Raw genomic sequence first — 21,520 nt, forward strand, 5'->3', positions numbered from 1 at the left:
CTAAAAATGTATCATACACTTGAAAAATTATAAAATGTATTTAAAATGTAAGTATAACAGACAGTGTATTCATGGTACTTTTTTCATCTATGGTCTTAGAATTAAATCTTTTATTGTGAATCTGATAGGAGAAAGTAAGATCTACACATGTATAGCCCATATATAGCCCTTTTTAAACTCTACTCAATTATTTCCCAAAGTAAAATTTTAAACGTAACAGTTTACTGCCAACATAATATAAACATAGCGACATCTTTTAAAAATTAGATACCTTTTTTAAGAGTGTAGGTGCCTATTTATTAAATGACAACATTTCAGACAATAACAAACAACTCCTATAGTTAGGTGGTGAGGCGGCCACGGTCGTAAGGTAAAGTATAATCAAACCATTTCAACGATCAAAACGAATTACAGAAAAAACGATCATGGCTCTTAGAATAGTTGGATTTTGATATTTTATTTTGATTTGAAAAAGGTAAACTTAATTTAGGTCACATTGGACTTCGATTTTTAAATTAACTTTGGAAAATACTCAGCAATTTGTGATATACCAATATTATATTTACGTTTATTACGACTGCGTAAAATAGAGTTTTAAAAATTGGAGTTGAATTTGTTTGCCTACTTTTTTATTGATAAATATAATATTAAACACGTTTGTAAAATGTACATATTTCGTCGTAATTTGCAACAAACTAATATAATGTTCAATGTTGCTGAGTTGCAATCCCTGGTACTATTATGAGCAAATATTTATGTTTGACTGATGTGAATTTTGTTTAGGAAATGTTCGACATTCCAAGAATTTATTCCAGCTCATACTTCAATGGTGTTTTGTAAATCAAGCACTGTAAATTGCAAATCTGTGCCAATATATAATACCTATATTATACGTTCTATATTAAATATTTAAATAACAGAGGTACACAAATGAAATATATCAACTTCAATCAAAAACGTTACTAAGAGTAAGTACACTAGTTCTTATATACGTTATTATAAGAATTCATTTCACATAACATTGCGACATTGAGTTTTTATTTTGAGACATTATATTTGCTTATAAACCAGACTGTAATACCTGGTATATGGCCGAAGTTACATGGTTGATGTGTGGATAAGCTGATGATTCTAATTGCATAGTTCCTTGTAACGACGATAATGCTTTGGTTGATCGATCACTGATTTTTACTTCCAATTTTATCGTATCCAGAGTTACAGCCTTATCGAATGTGTATTCAAATATCAAATTTAATGCTGTTGACGCATCATTTATTTTGATGTAGCCGACAATTGTAGAATCGAACTTGGTAGTTTTAAATGTCAGGTTGATATCACACTGAGATATCCCCTTTTTTTCCACCCATTTGTATTGACCTAAGATTTGAAGAAAAAAAATGCTATCATATTTTTATTATTTACATATTTATAATATTATATTTTATTTTGAATACTATGGATAATAATATGATATAACATTAGTTTAAAAAATTGAATAAAAATGTTAAAAGTAATTAAAATCACCCTCGAGTTCAGCAATTCTCCTTGCGTTTATGTCAAGGTATAATTTTGGTAAATACAAACGACCGTATTTTTCATTTTCGATTTTAAGTTCCATCAATAGATCGAGGTGTCTCACGTCGTTAATGTCTAGTGTGAACGTCATCAACTTGTGCAACGGAGAATTCCTGTACAAACCTAAAAACATTGTTTGAAAATAAGTCATCTTTTGAAAAAAAAAAAAACGAGAAGCAAAACAACAGAATCCATACCCAAAGCGTGTAGTTGAATGGTTTTTCCATGTACTAATAAAGTGAAATTTTGCGTCTGAGTGTCCATTTCCAGAAGTGCTTTCATATAGTGTTTAACGTGTGATCTAGGTGTTTCGTATATAAAGCTAATAGATGAGTTTTTCTAAATCAAAACATCAGCAATTACGTGTTATAGTTTTAATCTTAAGTGTAATATAACGTGCATGATATTATAATAATAAATAAAGGTACAAACGCGTTCACTTACTTTGCCTGTGAGCCATTTGTATTCCATTACATATTTATTGACTTTTATATCAGATTTAAGTAAAAAAATGTTCAACCTCAAAGGTCCGTTAAATATCACCATAGGCGATTTGATTATTTCAGTTATGTTTGGTAACCGATAATTAGTGTACAATTTGAGTCCCATCATCTCTTCGAGAACAGGCAAACTGTAGGACAAGTTAGAGGGTGTCACGGAATTTCGATTCGGATTGATATCGACCTCTAATTTATGGTCTTCTAAAAACAACTCAGATCTGTAAAATATGAAAAAAAAAACATTAATAAATAAAACTTTATGAAGATTAGGTAAAAAATGTCGATGTCCACAGTTTAAAATATTATTTTAACTTATATTAAGTCATATACTCATAAAAGTACACAAAAGGTTTAAATCACAACAATAAGTATTTAATTTGTATGTAACGAAAATCTGAATGAATATAATATTATTTACGAATTCATAATGAAAGTTGTTGAACAAGTAGTAAATAAAACGTTTTCTTATTTGAAATAAAAATATTAAAAAATAAGTATGAAATAAATTCGTATTGATAAAGAGAGTATATGCCTAAAACGTAACTTGTTAAATAAATATTATTAGATTTATTATTATTATTATTATTATTATATTGTAAGTAAATATTTTATCGTCGAAACATTCATACGTACTCAATGCTAATAATATCGGATCTGATCTTTGGCAAATCAAATACCAAATTCACGAATTTATATCCCTTAACCTCGGTGGTTCCTTCGAATGCAGTTGAAGTGTACAGCTTTGATTTAACTTTGGCCTGAGTGGTCTCGTAATGAAGATCCATAGTCATCGAGCCCTCCAAATTTAAAGCTAGACTGCACATAATATTTCACATAAATAAGTATTTGAGTCAAAGTTAATAAACGAAATATATTAAATTGTGTTCCTTTCAAGACAATAGTAATATAAAATAGAAACCAATATAAAGCTATAATATTACATAATGGTATCTACTGAAACATGAACAATGAATATTATATAACTTAGTCAAAAAGTAAAACATGGTAAAAATGTATTTAAATATAAATCTCTCTCGTTTCAGACTAATTTTCCGTGAGTATTTTAAAAACTACGACCCCAAAGTGCGCAGTGAAAAACTAAACCAACTATTGATTTACAAACAAAAATTTTAATTTAAAATTCTTAAACAGAATAATTATTGTTTTGGAAACCTCCATGCGTTGTATACGATGATAATGGATTCTTTGAAAATAAAATATAAAGCACTTTGCATTATAGCCTATATAGTGATACTTACAAAATTACACCAACATTTATTAAAAAGTCATACAACAAATTATAAACGGTGTGTACCTACGCTACATCTCTGTCAGTGATATATTATGATGAGACATTATATTTAATTTATACTACTTATATTTACCACTAAATATGTTGAAATCTGTAGATGTGGGTAGGTAACACAGCTTATAAATTATTAATTGATAATATATGGAGATTGTTTGTGTAATGCATTAATGCATATATTATGGAGATACGTTACAATGCTCCAAATATAAACGAAAATAAGAATGAATAACAGACAACAGTATACCAAATGCGATTTGTTTTAAAATAAACTTAAAAAATAAAACCAAGACAATAATACTATCATTACCGTTCCTAAATTTTAATTTACCTCGGATACAATTTGGTCAACAATTTGAACTCTCCAAAGTTTTTGAAAGCATCTCCGTTTATGTAACTTGACATGTTAAAGTTTACTACGGAAGTACCGACGGCGTCTAATATCAAAGGCATGCCAATTCCAGTAGGTACTACGTATTTTAAGTCCATAAACATGGCGGATTGGTCATATTGGAATTCCTATAAAAAAAAGTGTAAAGTATCCTTTCACTTGACTAATGCCAAAATATTAAAATAACACGAAAATATTTACTCGTCCGTTCATGAAGCTTTTCATAATGTTGTACACATCAAAAGAACGGATCGCTTTGTTGATTTCGTCCACGCCATTGAGACGCAAAAATTTTACTTCGTTTCCGAATACTTTAATCGCCAAGGATATCTGTAGGAGAAACAAAATAGGAATCCACACAGATTAATCACTTTTAAGGATTTTCTCCGAAAAAAAATTGTGTACAAATTTCATTAAGAATCAATATTGTATAGAATTTTTCAAATCAAATTATCACCGACCTTTGGTGGAGGCACATTGTCAGTAACGACATTTGGTAATTCGTTAATCCTATCCTTGAGTGTCTCCGGGATTAAGCTTCGCACGAAACGCAAAACATCCAATCCCTTTTTTACACGTTCAGAGCTAAATACACCTCCAGGCTTAAATAATGCTTCTATGTAGTTTTCAAAGCCTTCGGCATATACCTCTACCTATCGTGTGTTAAGTCAATATATTATTTTTATTATTTTTTTTTTAATTCAATTAATGGTTTTGTGTGATAAGATAGATATATCGACCAATACGCGTAAGAAAAAATTATTTTTTATTACTATTAAGTTCATTTACAATATATTCAAATTTGCTTCTGTTTTTACTCGTACAAAATCAGAACTAATTAAACGAACTCTAGATGAACTGGTAACAAGAAAAAGGGTATTGACTTAATTTAAAATTTAAATTTTGAGTTTAATATTAACTATAAATTGGACGTATTGTTCGATTATATATCTATAGATTTTAATTAATTTGTTTTTAATTATTAACTAATGACTAACTTCAAGTATATTAATGTATTCTCCAAACAATGTTAACGTTATGTTTGATGTAAACGATCGAGGTATATAAGACTTTGGAGAAAATATCACATTACTGTCGAAAGATCCGCCTAGAAAAATGACATTTACAGCAATTACATAAATAAATAATTATAATTATAATAAAAAAAGAATTCAATCTCCAAAAATCTTACCGACGCCGTATTCGTTTAAAAAAAATGAAGTTTCATAATTTCTGGAAAACTTTCGTATGTCAGTATTAAATTTCTTGTTTATGTCACCAGCTAACATGGTTTGCAGCTCCAAATAAAATGGTACAGAAGTCTTTTTTAGGTTTTGTAAGTGTGTCCAAACAAACGAGCCGACTAGGTACAAGAAAAATGCAAACAAGGATTTAAAATCTGCATATTATGCAATATGAATACACAATATACAAATATATAATATGTGTATAAGTTTGTGTTTATATATTTTTAGCTTTTTTTTTTATTGCTGTAAATAATTGTATTTATAATATAGTTATGAATATTTTGTATTACATAAAACATGCATGATACATGAAAATAATGCGATTTTAGTATTTTTTCCGTAAAATAAAATTAAGTTATTATTAATTATATCATATTTCTTTATCCTAATTGTTATGTCAAGTGTCTATATTATCTCAATATATCATTACCTTGATTGACTTCTTCAGTGTCTAAAACTGTTACTATATGCCTCACCATACTGTAAATGGGACACCGCATTACTTGCAAGTACGCGGCAATCCGAACTTCTGAATCCAGAGATTGGTTGACGAAGATGTCCAACATAGCCGATCTCGTTATGTTACAGGGGAATCGTCTAAAAAATGTAATTCCTGATAATTTAGTGTCTGACCTGTAGGTATGTGGTTTAAAAATGTATTTCATTTTTTAACAAACCTGTAAGCCTGAACTCCCGACACTCGAATGTCCACCGTTAAATCTGTATTCACAATGATTGCATTTAATGTATGTAGGGTAGTAGGCGAAGTCTGCCCCGTGTTACCCAGAGATTTTAACCAAATTAACGTCTGAAAAATAGAAACGGGTATATTTATGATGGTTAAGTTTTTACTGCGTTATTTTCGAAGATTAATTTTAGTTACCTCGTCTCGGTTTTCTTTTATCAAAATATTCTCTTTGATTTTCTGTTCAATGTATATGATGGCTTGTATTAACTCAACATTTTCATTACAGTTTGGATTTAATTTGCAGTATGTGTGAATCAAAGAAGTAATACTTAATAGTATATCCGACGAAGCGTTTTCTTTGTGTAGCAAATGAGAAATTTCAGAAATTACTTGATCATCCGGCCTGCAGTATAATATAATTAATAATTGTTGGCATAATATTTTATAGGTCACAATTTAAATAAATAATGAGTTTTAAAAGTTTTCCACAACGATAAAGCATATTTTTAATGACAGTGTGTTTTTTTAAATAATTTGTTAATGCATACCTTCTATATGCATACATGTAACGAAATAAACTCAATTACCTGTCAAACATTGCCATTGCCATTAACCAGTCGGTAGAAATGGATTCACTGATGGTTCCATTCCATAATATGTCTTTCATAAGTATTACCGCAGACGTGGTGCGAACATATGGTAATGCGCTTTGTAGATGTTTGCTTGAAATAAAACAAAATTTTTAACTCTATTATTATAGAGACAAACAAACATTTTCAATAGTGATGTTTATTTTGTTGTATAAAGTTTGTGAAATGACAAATAAATTTGAATAGAAACAATAGTGCAACTTTTTTTGAATTTACTCCAATAATTCAAACAATTTTTTTTTCCTCTTGAAATCATCCTCACGTTCAACCCAGTATACAGTATATTAATGATTCAACCACTTTAAAAAGTAAAACTCCGCAACTTTCGATTTTTTTTTCATCTCCCTAGAGTTTTGAGTACTAGGAATTGCATTCAATTTAAAGATACATCTAATAATTATTTAAATTTAAAAAAACATATATATATGTAAAAAAATATGTACATACATATATATTATATTATGTGTCAGCGTTAATGTACGCGCTTCCGTTATTTAAAAATAAAAATTCGTTTATAGAGTTACTGGTACTTTCAGTCAATGCATAGAAATTAATACAAATATATATACTTCAGCTAGTTATTCTACGAGTATATACTAACTAGATATTTTATAAATAAACAATAACAATTTAGTTAATGCAAGTAAAATTATGACAAGCACATAATATGATAGTATCGAATGTCTAGAAAGTTACAACAAAAAATGTACTTATTAAAATAAAATATAAATATTCGCTTTGAAAAATCTCATTCTGATTTATAATTTTGATATGTCAACTTATTCTCAAGGCATTGTTCATTAATATTCACATAAAAGATAACTTTTATAATTAGGTTATTACTTCATAACAAATTTTAAAAAAAGTTATTATATTAGGTTTACTAATGTATATTATCATATTTCTCAAATTAGTATTTATTAATAAAATTACAACTTCAACAAATTTAATTATATTTATTGTAATTATCTAAGATGGCTATAAATTCTACACATAATTAGCGGAAACCAAATTGTTATTCTATACTACCATACATATATCAATCAGTGAACCAGGTAATTCATATTTTAACAAGCATAATTATGAATTTTATGGAAAGGTAAATTATGAGTTATAATAATTACCTGTTTATAAAATAACGTAATATATACATTGATGCTGATATATATGATATATATACAATATACATATAATGTATAGGTACCTATTATATTAACGAACAAAAGGTCTAATATAATTTTGAAAAAAAAAATACTTACGTCGCTGATGAACACAAATCATTTTGTGAAATAAAATAAAGGTCTTTTAACGCGTCATACGTTAATTTTCTAGCTGCTTGAATAACCTTGTAAAATTCGCTTGGGGAATCAGGGTTGAATTGTCCCTAAGAGAAAAGGTAGAAGATAAAATATTTGTACACCAAATTAGATTTTACTTTTTGCGTACCTCGCTCATTTCACATAAGTTTTTAATCAGTTCAATGGTCTCCGTAACATCCGATGAATCCGGATTACTAATGAGCTTGTGATTGTACAACAAAGGTTGTCTGGACGTAATTTCATAAGCTAATCAAACAAAAACATTTGAATGCAAATTAAGATTAATTTTGTAGACTTGATTTAAATGTAATATTCATCGATTATCTTGAAAAAAAATATGTTATTTTGTATAAAATATATGTTTACCTATCAATAGGTGTAGGGTGTAATAATAAAAATCGTGTGTAATTTATACAAAAATATTTTACTCAAATATCATATTTTTATCAACTTTACTAGGTACTTGATTAAAGTGCACGATGATGTTTCTATTTATAATTTTTGTATTATTCAAGTAATTTTTGGATTTACAATAAATGCAATATGTAAGCCGTATACCATATTAACCATTATAGGCGTACAAACAAAAATTAGACAATTTACAGGATAAAATTTGAAAAGTATCTTACTATTCGGATGAGAGATGTACATAGCATTTTCTTCTTTGATCAATAACATCGTTTGAAATATTTTTGTTCTTGCACTGTTTGTTTCATTACTAGCAAACGGTTGAAATGAGTGTTTTTCTTGACAATCGATCTTTACAATAATATGATGATCGATGTGGTAAAAACAAACGAATAAAGATTTCATCGGAGACCATTTGTGGTATTTCTGGACAAATTATAAATAATTACTATACATAAATAGTATTATGATTAACTAATCAAATACATGAATTAAAACAATAGAACTGGTAATAACCCAAAAAGAGTGTATACAAATCATATAAACGTAGCTACACACTCTCTATAACATTGTAAAATATCATTTGTATGACATTGATATTTTAAAAAGGTTGAGTATAAAGTAATCATATTATTTTCAAAACAAATTCATAAAATGTTTAAAGTATGGTAGGTAGTATAAAAACATCAAAGAGTGAAAAAGTCTGTTGTTGGCTTGTAATGCATAGTTGTATAACCTTACTAATTAGTTATTACATCATTAAGATGGTTATATTTGCCTCACGTTTGATCAATATTTAAAGCTTTTCAATTATTACTTATAAACAAAATTATTAAATTAATTCACCTACATAACCACATATTAGAAACTGGGTTAGTTTCGTTTACTGTTCGTGCAATTATAAAAAGCGAGATAACTAAGGTGTATGAAAACAATATCCTCTGTGTTAAGCATATTAATAAAAATTCATATTACATATTGTTAATACAAAAGTCATTATTATTTACTATTACATTTTAGCTAAGGCTTAGATGTTGATGACTTTTGTATTTATTTTTGGACGCTTTTCCATGCTTTTCTAGCTTAATTTTGTTTCAATGACATACGAATTTATGAAACTTTTTTATTTTGTATTTTTTTGCGTTTTATTCTTATAACTATATAAATAATTTTCAAGCATATTTTATGTTTTAATGGCATGCATAGATTTATTTTTAAGGTATTAACATCCGGGTCCCAGTTGTATGTACAATTTATTCCTTATGACTAAATAATAATTTAATAATCTGTATTTTTTTCTATTAAACAACTATTTACTAACAATTTATATTATAGATTAGTTTAGAAGATTTAACTTTATATCATAGCTTAAAAGTTTAGAATTACAAGAAATTTATTCGAAAGAATACTAAAAATCCAAAATATAAATAATAAATATATTGGTAGATGAAAAGTATATTTAAATATTGAATATTATATTATATGTGATTTATAATTCAAAATTAATTTCTACATCGTAGAGTAAACTATTAGAGAACTTTGAATCCTAAATCATATCGTTAGTTTATACTTGTGACTATTACAGTAATACCATTATATTTAAGTCTGCGTACCTTCCGGTGCATATATAAGTGTAACTTATTGATTTATTTTATAACAGCTCCATATTGATTTAGTTTTACAGCTTAAATTATCTGAAGTTTGCATCAAACAAATATTAGAATAGCAACTAAAGCATTATTGATAGACTTGATTTAAGCAGTTTTACAAGATTGTAGGAAATATTAAAGTGCAAATACATTTTTAAAGTAATTAAAAGAGACTATATACTATTATTGGATGTTGGGTAAAAACAAAGTCATATTAAATAAATCGATCAGAACATGCTCAATAGGACTGTTAAGATATTGGCCCGTAAATATAATAGTTGAAAACATTATATAGATTCTAGGGCTTGATATATTATATTTTAGGTTTATTTTCGGCAACAGAAAATTAGTTGAAAGAATTAAATTTTTTTTTTTATGAAATAAAACAGTTATAAAGTTTTAAAATTTGTATACTTTTCAAACAATCGTAAGACCTAGTTAAAAAATATTATCTTTAATTTGCATAGTTAATAGGTAATTATAATTAATCGTTATCAGTTTTAATTAAATGAATTCTTCAAAACTAAATTTTGATGTTCAAGAATGAGTGTCAGATCTTAATAATATTAACCAACCTACTTTAGACTAATGCAATCTATTTAATATTTCAAATTTAAACTCTTGTTCAATGATGTGACTCTAATTTTTATTAAATAACTTCTTCCTTTGACTTATTTTTCCAAATTTTATTTCTCACACTTTGTAAAGAATAAATGGAAAATTTCTTAATTATTTGACAGAGTATTTTATTTTAGTTGCATTTATTAAACCAATTAAGGAGTTCATAAATTATTAAATGCTTTTGATAAAGTAATGTAATGATATAATCATCGAATCCAAATACAAAATAAGAAAATCATTCGAGGTCTTGAGAATGTTATTCACAAAGACAAAGTATAACTATTATAAAAAAAAAAACATTTAAGTTATTTAAAATCAATGCATTTTCTTTTATTGTAATTGCTATGCTTTTTTGTTATTGGATTTAGTGGAAATAATTATGATTAAATGTGCACATGGCCTTCCCTTCATTTTTATAATTATCGTTGTTCTAATAATGTAGACATTTTTTTGTTTTTTTTTTTTTTTAATTAATTTAATAAGCAAACCCTTGTATGGTCTACTCAACAAAGTGCACATTAAACATTATTGTCGATTTTTCCCTAACTCGTCGTAATAAAATGTAATTCATGCGTTTTTCTGTTCAATTATATTAGCATAAAAGTTATGACAGCTTAAAAGTACTTATTATTTTATTCAAATGATCGTTATTCGACTATGCGTTTGTATGTAATGTTTCAATTAGTTGAAAAACGTCAAACTAAGTCGATTTCCCATACAAAGTATTAAAAGCGAGAATTTTAAAAACAATTGTAATACAGCGAAAAAATCTGTTGACTCACACTTTGGAAAACGTACGGTGAAGTTGGAATTATAGAATGCATGTGGTATCGCTCTGTACATTCTGAAATATCCTTTACTTTGTCTACTACTATTTGCGTACCATTCGACTTCAAAAACGTGTATGCCGTAGGACAAAATCCGTTGATGTCTCTCTAGAAGAAAATAAGATGTAGAAATCAAACAAAAAATGTGATAGATGATACTAGATAAAATCTTTGTTTTTTTTTTAAAAATTAAATTCAATCAACCTCTGCGACAATGTGATGAATATCGAATCTCTCCATACGATTCTGGAACGTGGATAGAACAGCTTTTTTGATGTTTAAAGCCCATACCGGTTCGTTTTCATTGGGACAGACCGTGCTAATATGACCATCTTGGAATGAAAATCTATAGAACAATTTGTTTTATTCATTCAAAGTATATTTTGTATTTGTGTACGTTTATTGTCAAGTATAATTGGTTTCGATCGTCTCGTTTAGTTTTTAATTTAAAATTTAATGAAATACACTCCTACATACTAATTACTAATTAGTAACCATAAAAGAAGGAATTTATTGAAAAATAATAAGAATTCAATACGAATTCCTACCCCCTCCTCCTCAGAAGCCCAATTACTCGAACACCAACGCATTGACACGGTGACACCGTTGTGAATGCTGTGTTGTAATTAATATGAGTCCTATTTTCCAATTAAAAATCATATATATTGTAAAACGAAATTCTCCTGTTGTGTGAATCATGCCCGTAGTTATTTTGAAATCACTTTATAGTAAAGCTAACATGAAGATTTTAACATTTCATTGACATTTATTTTTGATAAATAATAATTTATTATGTCAAATAATCAAATTTGTATGAGGAAACCAATTTCTGAGCCAAAATAACGGTTTTTTGTTAATATAAAATTAATTCAATTTGTTTTTTATTTTTTTCTGTTCAGGACATAACAAACCTCAACATATTTCTTTCCAAATCTTCATAAAGGACATCGTCATCTGATCTTAAATAGTTTTCTTCGTCTACAGTGTTAGAGTTCCTAGTCTTCACTCCCTTATGAATGCTAGTATCAGTAATCTAAAAAAAACCAACTTATTATTTCAGAGAATCAAATTTAGTGATGAATAGAACTTTAATGGTACTCACAAACATAAACCCGTCACATTCTTGAATGTGAATGTGAACTTTGAAATTAAATTCTGCGATCGATGCTGTGTTCTTGGATTTATCAAACGTCGTCTGTGTACTAATGGAATGTTTGTACACATAAATGGTACCGGGTAAGAAATTGAACTTTCCTTCATCTACAGTAAAAAATAATGGATAATGTGTTAAAAATAAACTTAGATATTATAATAATCAGTGAGGTTTTCGTACTGTAACAGGCAGATCTTGAACAACTGTTGTGTTTAGATGTGGTATCTGAAAAAAATGAATTATCATTAAAATTAAAAATCTCAAATAATAAAATATGTATATAATAATAAATGTATAAATTATTATAACTTTTTACTATACAATAATGCTATAGACCTTGCAGTATCGCGTCAAATTTGAAAGGCTTAACAAAAAATAACAAGTGTCTTATTTTTGTTTTTCCTGACTGTATTAATGTACTAAACTATTAAGTATACCTAGTAGACTCAATTCTCAACCAGTACAATAATTAAAAGCTAAAATTTAGAGCTGCTATTCGTTGTGATCTTGTACCAAATTTATTTTTAAAAAATAGTATACATATCATAGGTCAAAAAAGGCACCATCAATTTAAAACCAATACAATCATGGTACCACTTTGAATACAAGACTATCACAAAGACATAATGTGTGAAAAATGTGTCACTATTGAAGGAAATATTATCCCATTCGAGAAGAAATGAGTGTTGGAGATTCAGCGGAACAGCATATTATTACAACTTACAAATCTTGTAATCTGAATGACTCAGAAAATATGTTTATACCTACCTTATGAAATTATTTAGTTCGATGCATTAAATAGCTTGTAATAATATGTTTATTATCTGTGTATTAGGTACCTATTTCGATTTATTGAAGTAGTGCTCAAGAGTCAAGAAGCCTATAAAATATAAATAACAAATAATATTGCACTTGTTAAGATGTGTAATATATTAATAAAATAGGTATTTTATTGAATATAAATTGCGTATTATACTATCTATAAATACGAATAACTTAATAAGAACGTAAGTATTATTGTAATTAATACAATCAATTCCATTGAAGATTCTATTTAAATTATTTATTGTATAAATAGTCATGATTACAATTATTGTGTAAATAGGTAGGTATTCAAGTGATTAGACATGGTAACTGTGCATATAAATTGGACTTTGATCAGATAATAATAATATGAGTTAATCATTTTGTCACGTTCCTTTTATTGAAAATACTGGTTAACGCTTAAGTTTACGTATAATTGTTGTTTGAGTGTTTGTTGTTTAGTTGACATAATTGTATTTCAACGTAATAAATACAAAAATGAATTAAATATTAATAAGCTATAATGGTTTTATGTATTATACTAGTATTCAAGCGTTAGTATAGCCCTACTTCACCCAAGAAAAAATGAATAAACATTTCTGGGCAATCTCAGGTGTATACTCAGTTGTACTGTTTTAGTGTACAACACTTCATGTGCCAATAATCAGCGTAAGTGCGTACCTCACTTTGTGAACTAATTTTACCAAAATGGGAAATCCGCCTGGGGCGTATTGGATAAACCACTTGGTATATTTCTAAACGTGGTTCAAACTACTTTTTATGTTTTCCTGATATCTCTAAGATCCATCACTGAAACTTTGGTCAAAATCGTTCAAGTAGTTTTTTAATCAATACAACTATAAAATATACAAACATAAGGACATTGGCTTTTGGTGTACATTTAAATAACAAACATTAAATTAAATATTATTTTATTTTACTTCAAGTAATCCCATCTCAACACACGGTGGTCGGACTAGTCTAAACCCATTTTCTTTATTCTTTATTTATATCTTTAACTAATGGCAACCCTATAAATAAACAACAAATTACCTTTTAGTAAATTTTGGGGTTTGAAATTGTTTTCTTAATAATATGTACCAATATTATTTTTTTAGTTTAAAATTTAAAATAAAATATTGACATTTAAAAAAAATATTTGTATTATTATCGGTGGAAAGTTTTTGTTTTTATTAAGTACAATTATACAGTGTTTGCGTATCATACTATACACATACTTTGAGACCCTTATACATAACATTCATAATATCGAAAAATAAATACTAAATTTATAAATTGTATCCTATAAATTTGATAAGTAAGATTCAATTGACATTGGCATATGAATTGACGTATTATTTTATTGATTCAAAAAAAATGTTAAGTAACTTTTTGTAGTTTTATATCATTAAATCATAGTTTGTTTTTTAAAATTGTTGGCACTTTTTATGATCACCAATATCATGTCTCTAATAATAACTAAAATAAACTATCATTTATTACTCAAAAATATTGCATATTATCTTAAAATTCTTAATTTTCTAACTATATCTTCAACGTCGAGAAAACAATCAAGATAAACAATTTAAATAAAGTAAACGAATTATGTATGACTAGTCTTAAAATTATACTACATTTTACATGACGTATATAGGTGGTATATTGTTTTAAATAATAATCATAAAAATAAATTCTTCAATATTAAATACTTCCTTGTTTTAAAATCAAACATTCGATGTAAACCGTCTGTTTTTTTATTTATTTATCATGCGAGTTATGAGTTATGAGGTCTTATTAGAGCTTCACTGCAATAATTGATTTATGTGAGAAACTAATAATGGAAAAATTATAAGAAATGGAACAATTCGATACAATATAATAAATTATGGCAAAAGTTAGGACAATAAAATATTAATTAAAACAGGAAGCCAGATAAGATGAGCTAATAAAAAAGAAACTGTTTCTTTTGTTTTTTGTTTCCGGAATACAAATAAATGTTTTGTTCAAAGTATACTTTGCGGTAGGATAGCATAGTAGTAATGGACAAATATACGCTACACAATGACATCACTCGCTTGCGAATCAAGAAAACAGGATTTATGATAAGAATGGACCGAGAGTTAAGTAATAGGAACTCTTTGAGCTGTGGTGCAATATTTCAAATACTAATAAACTAAGTCGATTTAAAGTAAGCTCACGATTTGTAATATAACTAAGACGCAAACAAGCAATGGTTCATAGCGTCAAAAAATAAATTTAGCACATTTTGTAATACACTTTTATAGGGTTAACCATAGTACCATAAAAAATTCGATACAGTATAAAATCCATTGTAAAAAAACTGTCTAGTTGTAGAATATACAGGGCCAGATTTATGGAGGCGCTGATTGGGCTGCGATCCAAGGGCCCTCACAGTTTTATCATTATTATTCAACGGCAAAAATATGAACAGTAAAATTATGTTATTTTTCACATATTAAAAATGTTTTGTATAATATGGAACTTCATTTTTTAAACTAAATGTTCATCAGACAAACAATAGGCAGGTACTTATTTTGTATTATAGGTAAGTATTAAAATATGTAATATGCAAACACGTTGAAAAAAGAATAATGAGTTTTGTTCTATAATCTATAAATAAAACGGATTTTCTTATTATTAATTGAAATTAAACATTTAGCAATAGTAGCAGCAGGTATTACGGACGACATTTAATTTTATTTAGAAAACAAAAATGTATTTATTGAGTCCCCCCCAATATATTTTTCACCACATGCTTAAATTCAGACTAAAAATGTACCGGGTCGATATTATAATGTTTAGGTGGGCTTGTTTTTCGCCATTGTTATAAAATAATATCAGAAATTCAAAAATCGAATAGTCCTAAGTTCTCTGTGTTTGATTTACAATCTAGAGGGACGCTGAACAAAATGCGTAGAGCTTTTTATCGTCCTCTGTGTGACAAGAAAGAAAAAATAAAATAAAATCACACGTCATTGTAAAAAAAGCAATGCACTCGTCAACCCATTCGGAATCTAAAATTCGGGACCGTGATCACAATGTCTGGCACTTGAATGTCGGCATGACCTCGGTCGGGATTTAACATCGTGATAAAAATGGCACTTTGTGTAAATATAGAGCACACAATAATAGTATTATTCTTCATATTATATAAATACGATTAATAATCGCTTTCTAAAAAACGATTGTATGGATTTCACTTTATATGGATGCGTTGTCTGTACATTTTGATGTTTTTATTTGTACGGTTTCACTCAAAAATATTAAATTGGAATATTGTTATGCATACTGACGTGTGACGGTATAGAATTTAGCCCGAAGATCAACAATACACGAACATCCAATTATTTGTTAGTAATACCTATTATATGAATATATTTAGTAAACATATAAAATGATGTCTTTTTATAAATACAATTTCCACGAACTTGAAAATTTTTTTTTTAAATATGACTAAATATGACTGTGAATATTGTCAGTTTAAAATCATAAAAGCAACGTTATAAGTGCCTAACCAATATTCTTAACATAAATACAGGTGAGTTCGACATTACAGTGAAAATCATAACAACTTATTTTATTGACTTAATCCGACTTGTGGAGAGCACAATTTAATAACTGTACACATTGAATAGAAGACAAAAAAATAATAATAAAAAAAATGGAAAAAAATTATTTAAAAAACAGCCTATTTATTTTATTGTGAAAAAAGTATGATAAGATATGTACTTAATAAAATGTACAATTTATTTTACAGGTGGTATATTATGCCTCTATTAGACTACCTTAGAAACACATATTTATAGTACGGAATTTCAAAATAATAAAATGTTGGTCCCTTCAACTTTAACATTTACGATAAGTACCTAATTGATAATAGCCTAAATGTCGATGGGCATTGCAATGTGTCTTTACGTTTGTAGTATTTTAATTATTATTGTTTAGGTAATACTAATATTAGTATTGACTATAATATATTTATCTATGCATTTTATTCTGAAGTAATTTACAATAATTATTTCTATGTGTAATGCGTTCATTTATAGATGTTTTGATCATAACTTTTTGCTAGCTGCATATCTAGGTCAAATAACCTGTGTAAATTTTACATGGTTGATTTTCATTTTACAAATTAATTTTTCTGCCATATTTTTTCACTTATGATGTGATTTTGAGTGATTTAAGTGCATTTCAATTTAAACAAAAATTGCGTTTGCCTGATAAAAGCTTAAGTACTTATGAAACTACCTACCTATTGGAAATATATAATTTGACAAACAGCAAATGCAAGAAAATATTTTCATTAACTTTGAAACTGATTACGCGAAATACAAGTTATGTGATTGTTTTTTTGAAGTTTAGATACAATCTTAAATGTATTAGCCTATATTATAATACCTAACCGATAACAAGAACTATAACTTAACAATTATTTTATTAAATAGTTATTAATAATTCAAAAATGCATTTACAATGATACTTTTGTTAATAGATTTTGAACAATTTTTAGTAATAAATTAAAATATGCCTTAAGTATTATTATAATTATTAATGAGGAGTAAGGATTTCAAACAAACATAGAGTCACTGTAAAGTTCTACTGCATATATTAACACCAACAGTGTTTTGCACATTTTGAGTGAATCTACTCTGCAGGTGTCCCCGAATAAGGTGGACATAAGTTATTAATCGAGTAATATATGTTGGATGAAGAATTATGATATTGAATTTATAACGTTAAATAATCTAAATAATACTTTTATTAGAAGAGAAATAGTCGTGGCAAATATGCCAGTAGAACCTAAATTCTTATAACTTGTATATCTATTTTTGCATATTGATTTCAGTAACTAATTAATATTATATAACCTAGTCAATTTAATTAGTCATTGTGGCTTACCTATATACGTGCATAAATCATTAATTTGTGTAATAATTTCAAAACGTTTCATTCATTACATAATGTATATTTTACTCTCGTATTGTACCTAATAGTGTGAACGGTTTTTTTTTCATATAACTCGAATTCAACTAAAAACAGAGATTTTGCAGAAAAAAAATATTTTTCACTTTACTTATCGTTATTATTTTTAATTGTACATAATTCATACATGTGATCACATAGTAAAAAAATAATTTTTAAAAACAAACATCGAATTTTTAAACAGTTGTTACCTAATTAGTTAAAAAATCCTACCTATTTTAAGTTTATATGAGCAGAGTAGTGGACCAAAATGTTGCGGGTTTCCTCTTTGCCACTTCATTCCGCTCATATAAAATTTAAATATAGCTAATTAACAAAGTACTTTTTTTGTGTACCCACATAAAAATAATGTTTCTTTAGTTTATAATCATTTTTTATTTAATTTGCCCAAAGTTTGTTGCAAAATAAATAATAATTGATTGCTCAACATGAGCAATCAATACATTTCAAGATAAATACCTGTAAACTGTTGTATGTTTTGTTAAAAGCAACTAATTTATCAAGATTGTTTTTAAATGTCAAATTGAACAAAAAATAAACCAAGATAGGTATAATTTATGAGATTAATATATCTCGGCTTATATATATGTTTATGGCTCAGCAGCCATTATAATATTGTTTTACAATTAACTTGATTTCATTATCGAGCAATTAATATTCACCCCCATTAGCAAACTTAATTAAATCTTGATTGAGCATAAAAATCATTTTCTAAACAATCAGAATTCAATTAAAATCTTAATCCCTAGACTCATCCACTTGTCGATTTTTAAAAAATTCGTTTAAAAGTCGAATTTTATATTAACATCTAATAATTATATTAATATATCTTTAGGTACTAATAATTATAATTATTTGATTATTTTTACTTAAGACATAATTTAATTTATGCGTTTTTTTAGTATTAAATATTTTATTGCAACAAATAGCGTCAATTTAAATTCATTAATAATAGAAAATAATGATTAACACAGAGGAAAATATTCATAATGAATTATCAGGGTACCCATTATCATAAAATTAATGAATCGTAAAATTTTTTATACATTTAATATATGCTTTTATTGGTACAAAAACTACGATAAATTTACCTTATAATTTTCAAAAAAAAAATTAACATTATTAATTTGTATCGATTTCCATAGTGTTTTAACATATTTTTCTCATCGATAACTATAAAAATGATTATGGTACTCACATGTTGAAGCTATGTCCAATGTGGTGAATAGAGTCAAGACGATCAGACCATAGACGTGTTCAGATTTCATTTTTGCCGTATTGGTCTGGTTTTTGGTTATATATATATTTAAAACGATTACATTCTGAAAACGAAATCAATCGATATGATTTTTCACGCGTTATAAATCACAGACGATCGAGACCGCCCCCGATAAAAGAAAACAATTTTCCGCGAACGCAGGGATAAAAAAACAAAAATTACGACAATAAACGTGGCATGAGATTTGTAATTAAACACTGACAGCGAGCACAGTTTTCTGCGGACGGTATTACATTAAATAGGTACATGCGTCAAATATTTCAAGTAAATAAGGTAGGCCGTTATCAAGTTCAAAGGTTATGTTTGTTAGAGATACGAATGTTCTACATACAATTGTTAATCATCTACGATGTGTTATAAAATTATTTTATAAAATTATATGTGTTACACTGATCAATGTGTGTAGGTACAGTTTGGATCAGGTCATTATTACATTATTATTATAGTTTATACACTCTCACACCTACCTATGATAACACTATATCGCTCAAATTACCGAGAACAATTAAATCGTTTCGAGATTATTGATTTTCCAAATTAGATTCTTGATAGGTAATTATTTATTATAAGATATGAACAATGTTGGTTCGGGGTAAAAATAAAAATAACGGCTGAATAGTTGGGTATAGAAGATACTGTTTTTCACCACTGTCCATTTTCCTCTACAAAAAAAACATTAGCTTCTACTTTGCCCCCAAACATTTTACTGGACAAAAATTATATCTATTTTCATTCGAATATTAAAATGGATTTAAATAAAAATAACCGATATTATAAAAACAGGCATACAGATTGCAGTGACTTGTGTACGGTATTATAATTAGTATTAAATATTATAATATTACAAAAAAAGGATTCTTTAATCCTTATTAGCGGAAAATGAACAAGACATAATATATTTTCTTTTTAATAAACAGTGGAGGAATTATGTATCTCATTATTGGAGAAAAAATGTTTGTTAAATCACAAGATTTATTTTCAGTGATCATATTTTATAATTAGAGATTGGATGTTTATGAAATAAGAAAGTGCTAAAAATGACCAAAATAATTTAATGACAAAAAAAGACAGTAAAAATGATTCAACATTTATTTTAAATATTACTATAACTTTTTTTTTATTATTACTTAGGAATCAGATTTCTGTTACCATACATAAATTCAATATTAAAATGTAATACAATTTACAAAATATATCATAATATTTTTCTCAATCAATGAAACATGAAACAAATTTTTGACTTAGATATAGTTACATAAGATTAAAGGGAAAAAGTCATAAAATCTTATCTCTAATTATAATATACTACAATTTTAGGTCTAAGTATTAAAACCGTGGAAATTTGTATGGTGATATTCGTCATAAAGATGTAATTCATAATAATTGTGAATATTATTGCATGTATTTTTTGTTTAAAAAAATATACGCCTCCAATACTATTAGGTCATTGGTGTCAACAAATTGTTTATATTTAAGTCTTTGTATTATTTATTGGTTTGGTTTTATGTTAGAATTTACGTTATAATCTGTATTACCACCGTAAAATATGTTGGTATAATTTTTACTTTTTACTTATACAAAAATTTTTCACCTTTGTTTATTGTTTGTTAATTAAAAAATTGAAAAATTGACATTCGTTATAAATCGTGCTTTTGTTTATGTAGGTACCTACCTGCACTTAATTTTTAACTAAACCAAATTGTTATTATGAAATGTGAGTATATTTTTTACAACCTCGAAACGCAATGAATAATGGCGTATCTAAGAATATACATGAAATTAAGAAGGAAATCCGATGGTTTCACTTGAATAATTTATTCATGTGTCGGGTTATATAGGAATTTTGTAGCATTCTTCGCAAAGTTTTTAAGTGTATATTCGCATAGACAATAAATTGTGGAAAACGAGATAAAATAGCAAAAAAACCATTTCTAGATTGACACGACATAGACTAACTGCAATCGGGGTTGTTCAAGTTACGTTGTACTCAAGAAATTGTAACCAAATTCAAGTTGCTATAAAATAATGATTCTAAATATATTAAGTCTAAAGTATTAATATATATGAATTAGTTATATTATAATATTATAATTTTA

General features: G+C 26.9%; 1 protein-coding gene across 1 annotated transcript in view; it reads right to left on the minus strand.

Moving 5' to 3' along the window:
* Positions 1-19,413, minus strand: part of LOC111035809 — a 108,706-nt gene extending 89,293 nt beyond the window's left edge. Inside the window, exons 1-23 of the mRNA XM_022317591.1 lie at positions 19,344-19,413; positions 12,518-12,562; positions 12,287-12,444; positions 12,096-12,217; positions 11,389-11,530; positions 11,140-11,292; positions 8,309-8,513; positions 7,807-7,925; positions 7,620-7,744; positions 6,298-6,432; positions 5,906-6,113; positions 5,700-5,830; positions 5,453-5,619; positions 4,968-5,138; positions 4,774-4,883; positions 4,237-4,428; positions 3,977-4,105; positions 3,716-3,903; positions 2,709-2,891; positions 2,020-2,293; positions 1,773-1,914; positions 1,525-1,698; positions 1,082-1,377 (exon numbers count right to left, since the gene is read on the minus strand). Coding sequence (XP_022173283.1) covers positions 1,082-1,377; positions 1,525-1,698; positions 1,773-1,914; positions 2,020-2,293; positions 2,709-2,891; positions 3,716-3,903; positions 3,977-4,105; positions 4,237-4,428; positions 4,774-4,883; positions 4,968-5,138; positions 5,453-5,619; positions 5,700-5,830; positions 5,906-6,113; positions 6,298-6,432; positions 7,620-7,744; positions 7,807-7,925; positions 8,309-8,513; positions 11,140-11,292; positions 11,389-11,530; positions 12,096-12,217; positions 12,287-12,444; positions 12,518-12,562; positions 19,344-19,413 — 3,639 coding nt within the window. The remainder of the gene's footprint in view (positions 1-1,081; positions 1,378-1,524; positions 1,699-1,772; positions 1,915-2,019; positions 2,294-2,708; positions 2,892-3,715; positions 3,904-3,976; positions 4,106-4,236; positions 4,429-4,773; positions 4,884-4,967; positions 5,139-5,452; positions 5,620-5,699; positions 5,831-5,905; positions 6,114-6,297; positions 6,433-7,619; positions 7,745-7,806; positions 7,926-8,308; positions 8,514-11,139; positions 11,293-11,388; positions 11,531-12,095; positions 12,218-12,286; positions 12,445-12,517; positions 12,563-19,343) is intronic.
* Between the last annotated feature and the right edge of the window lie 2,107 nt (positions 19,414-21,520).

The sequence above is a fragment of the Myzus persicae genome, unplaced genomic scaffold, assembly GCF_001856785.1.
Source record: "Myzus persicae strain clone G006 unplaced genomic scaffold, MPER_G0061.0, whole genome shotgun sequence".
In the NCBI taxonomy this organism is placed as follows: domain Eukaryota; kingdom Metazoa; phylum Arthropoda; class Insecta; order Hemiptera; family Aphididae; genus Myzus; species Myzus persicae.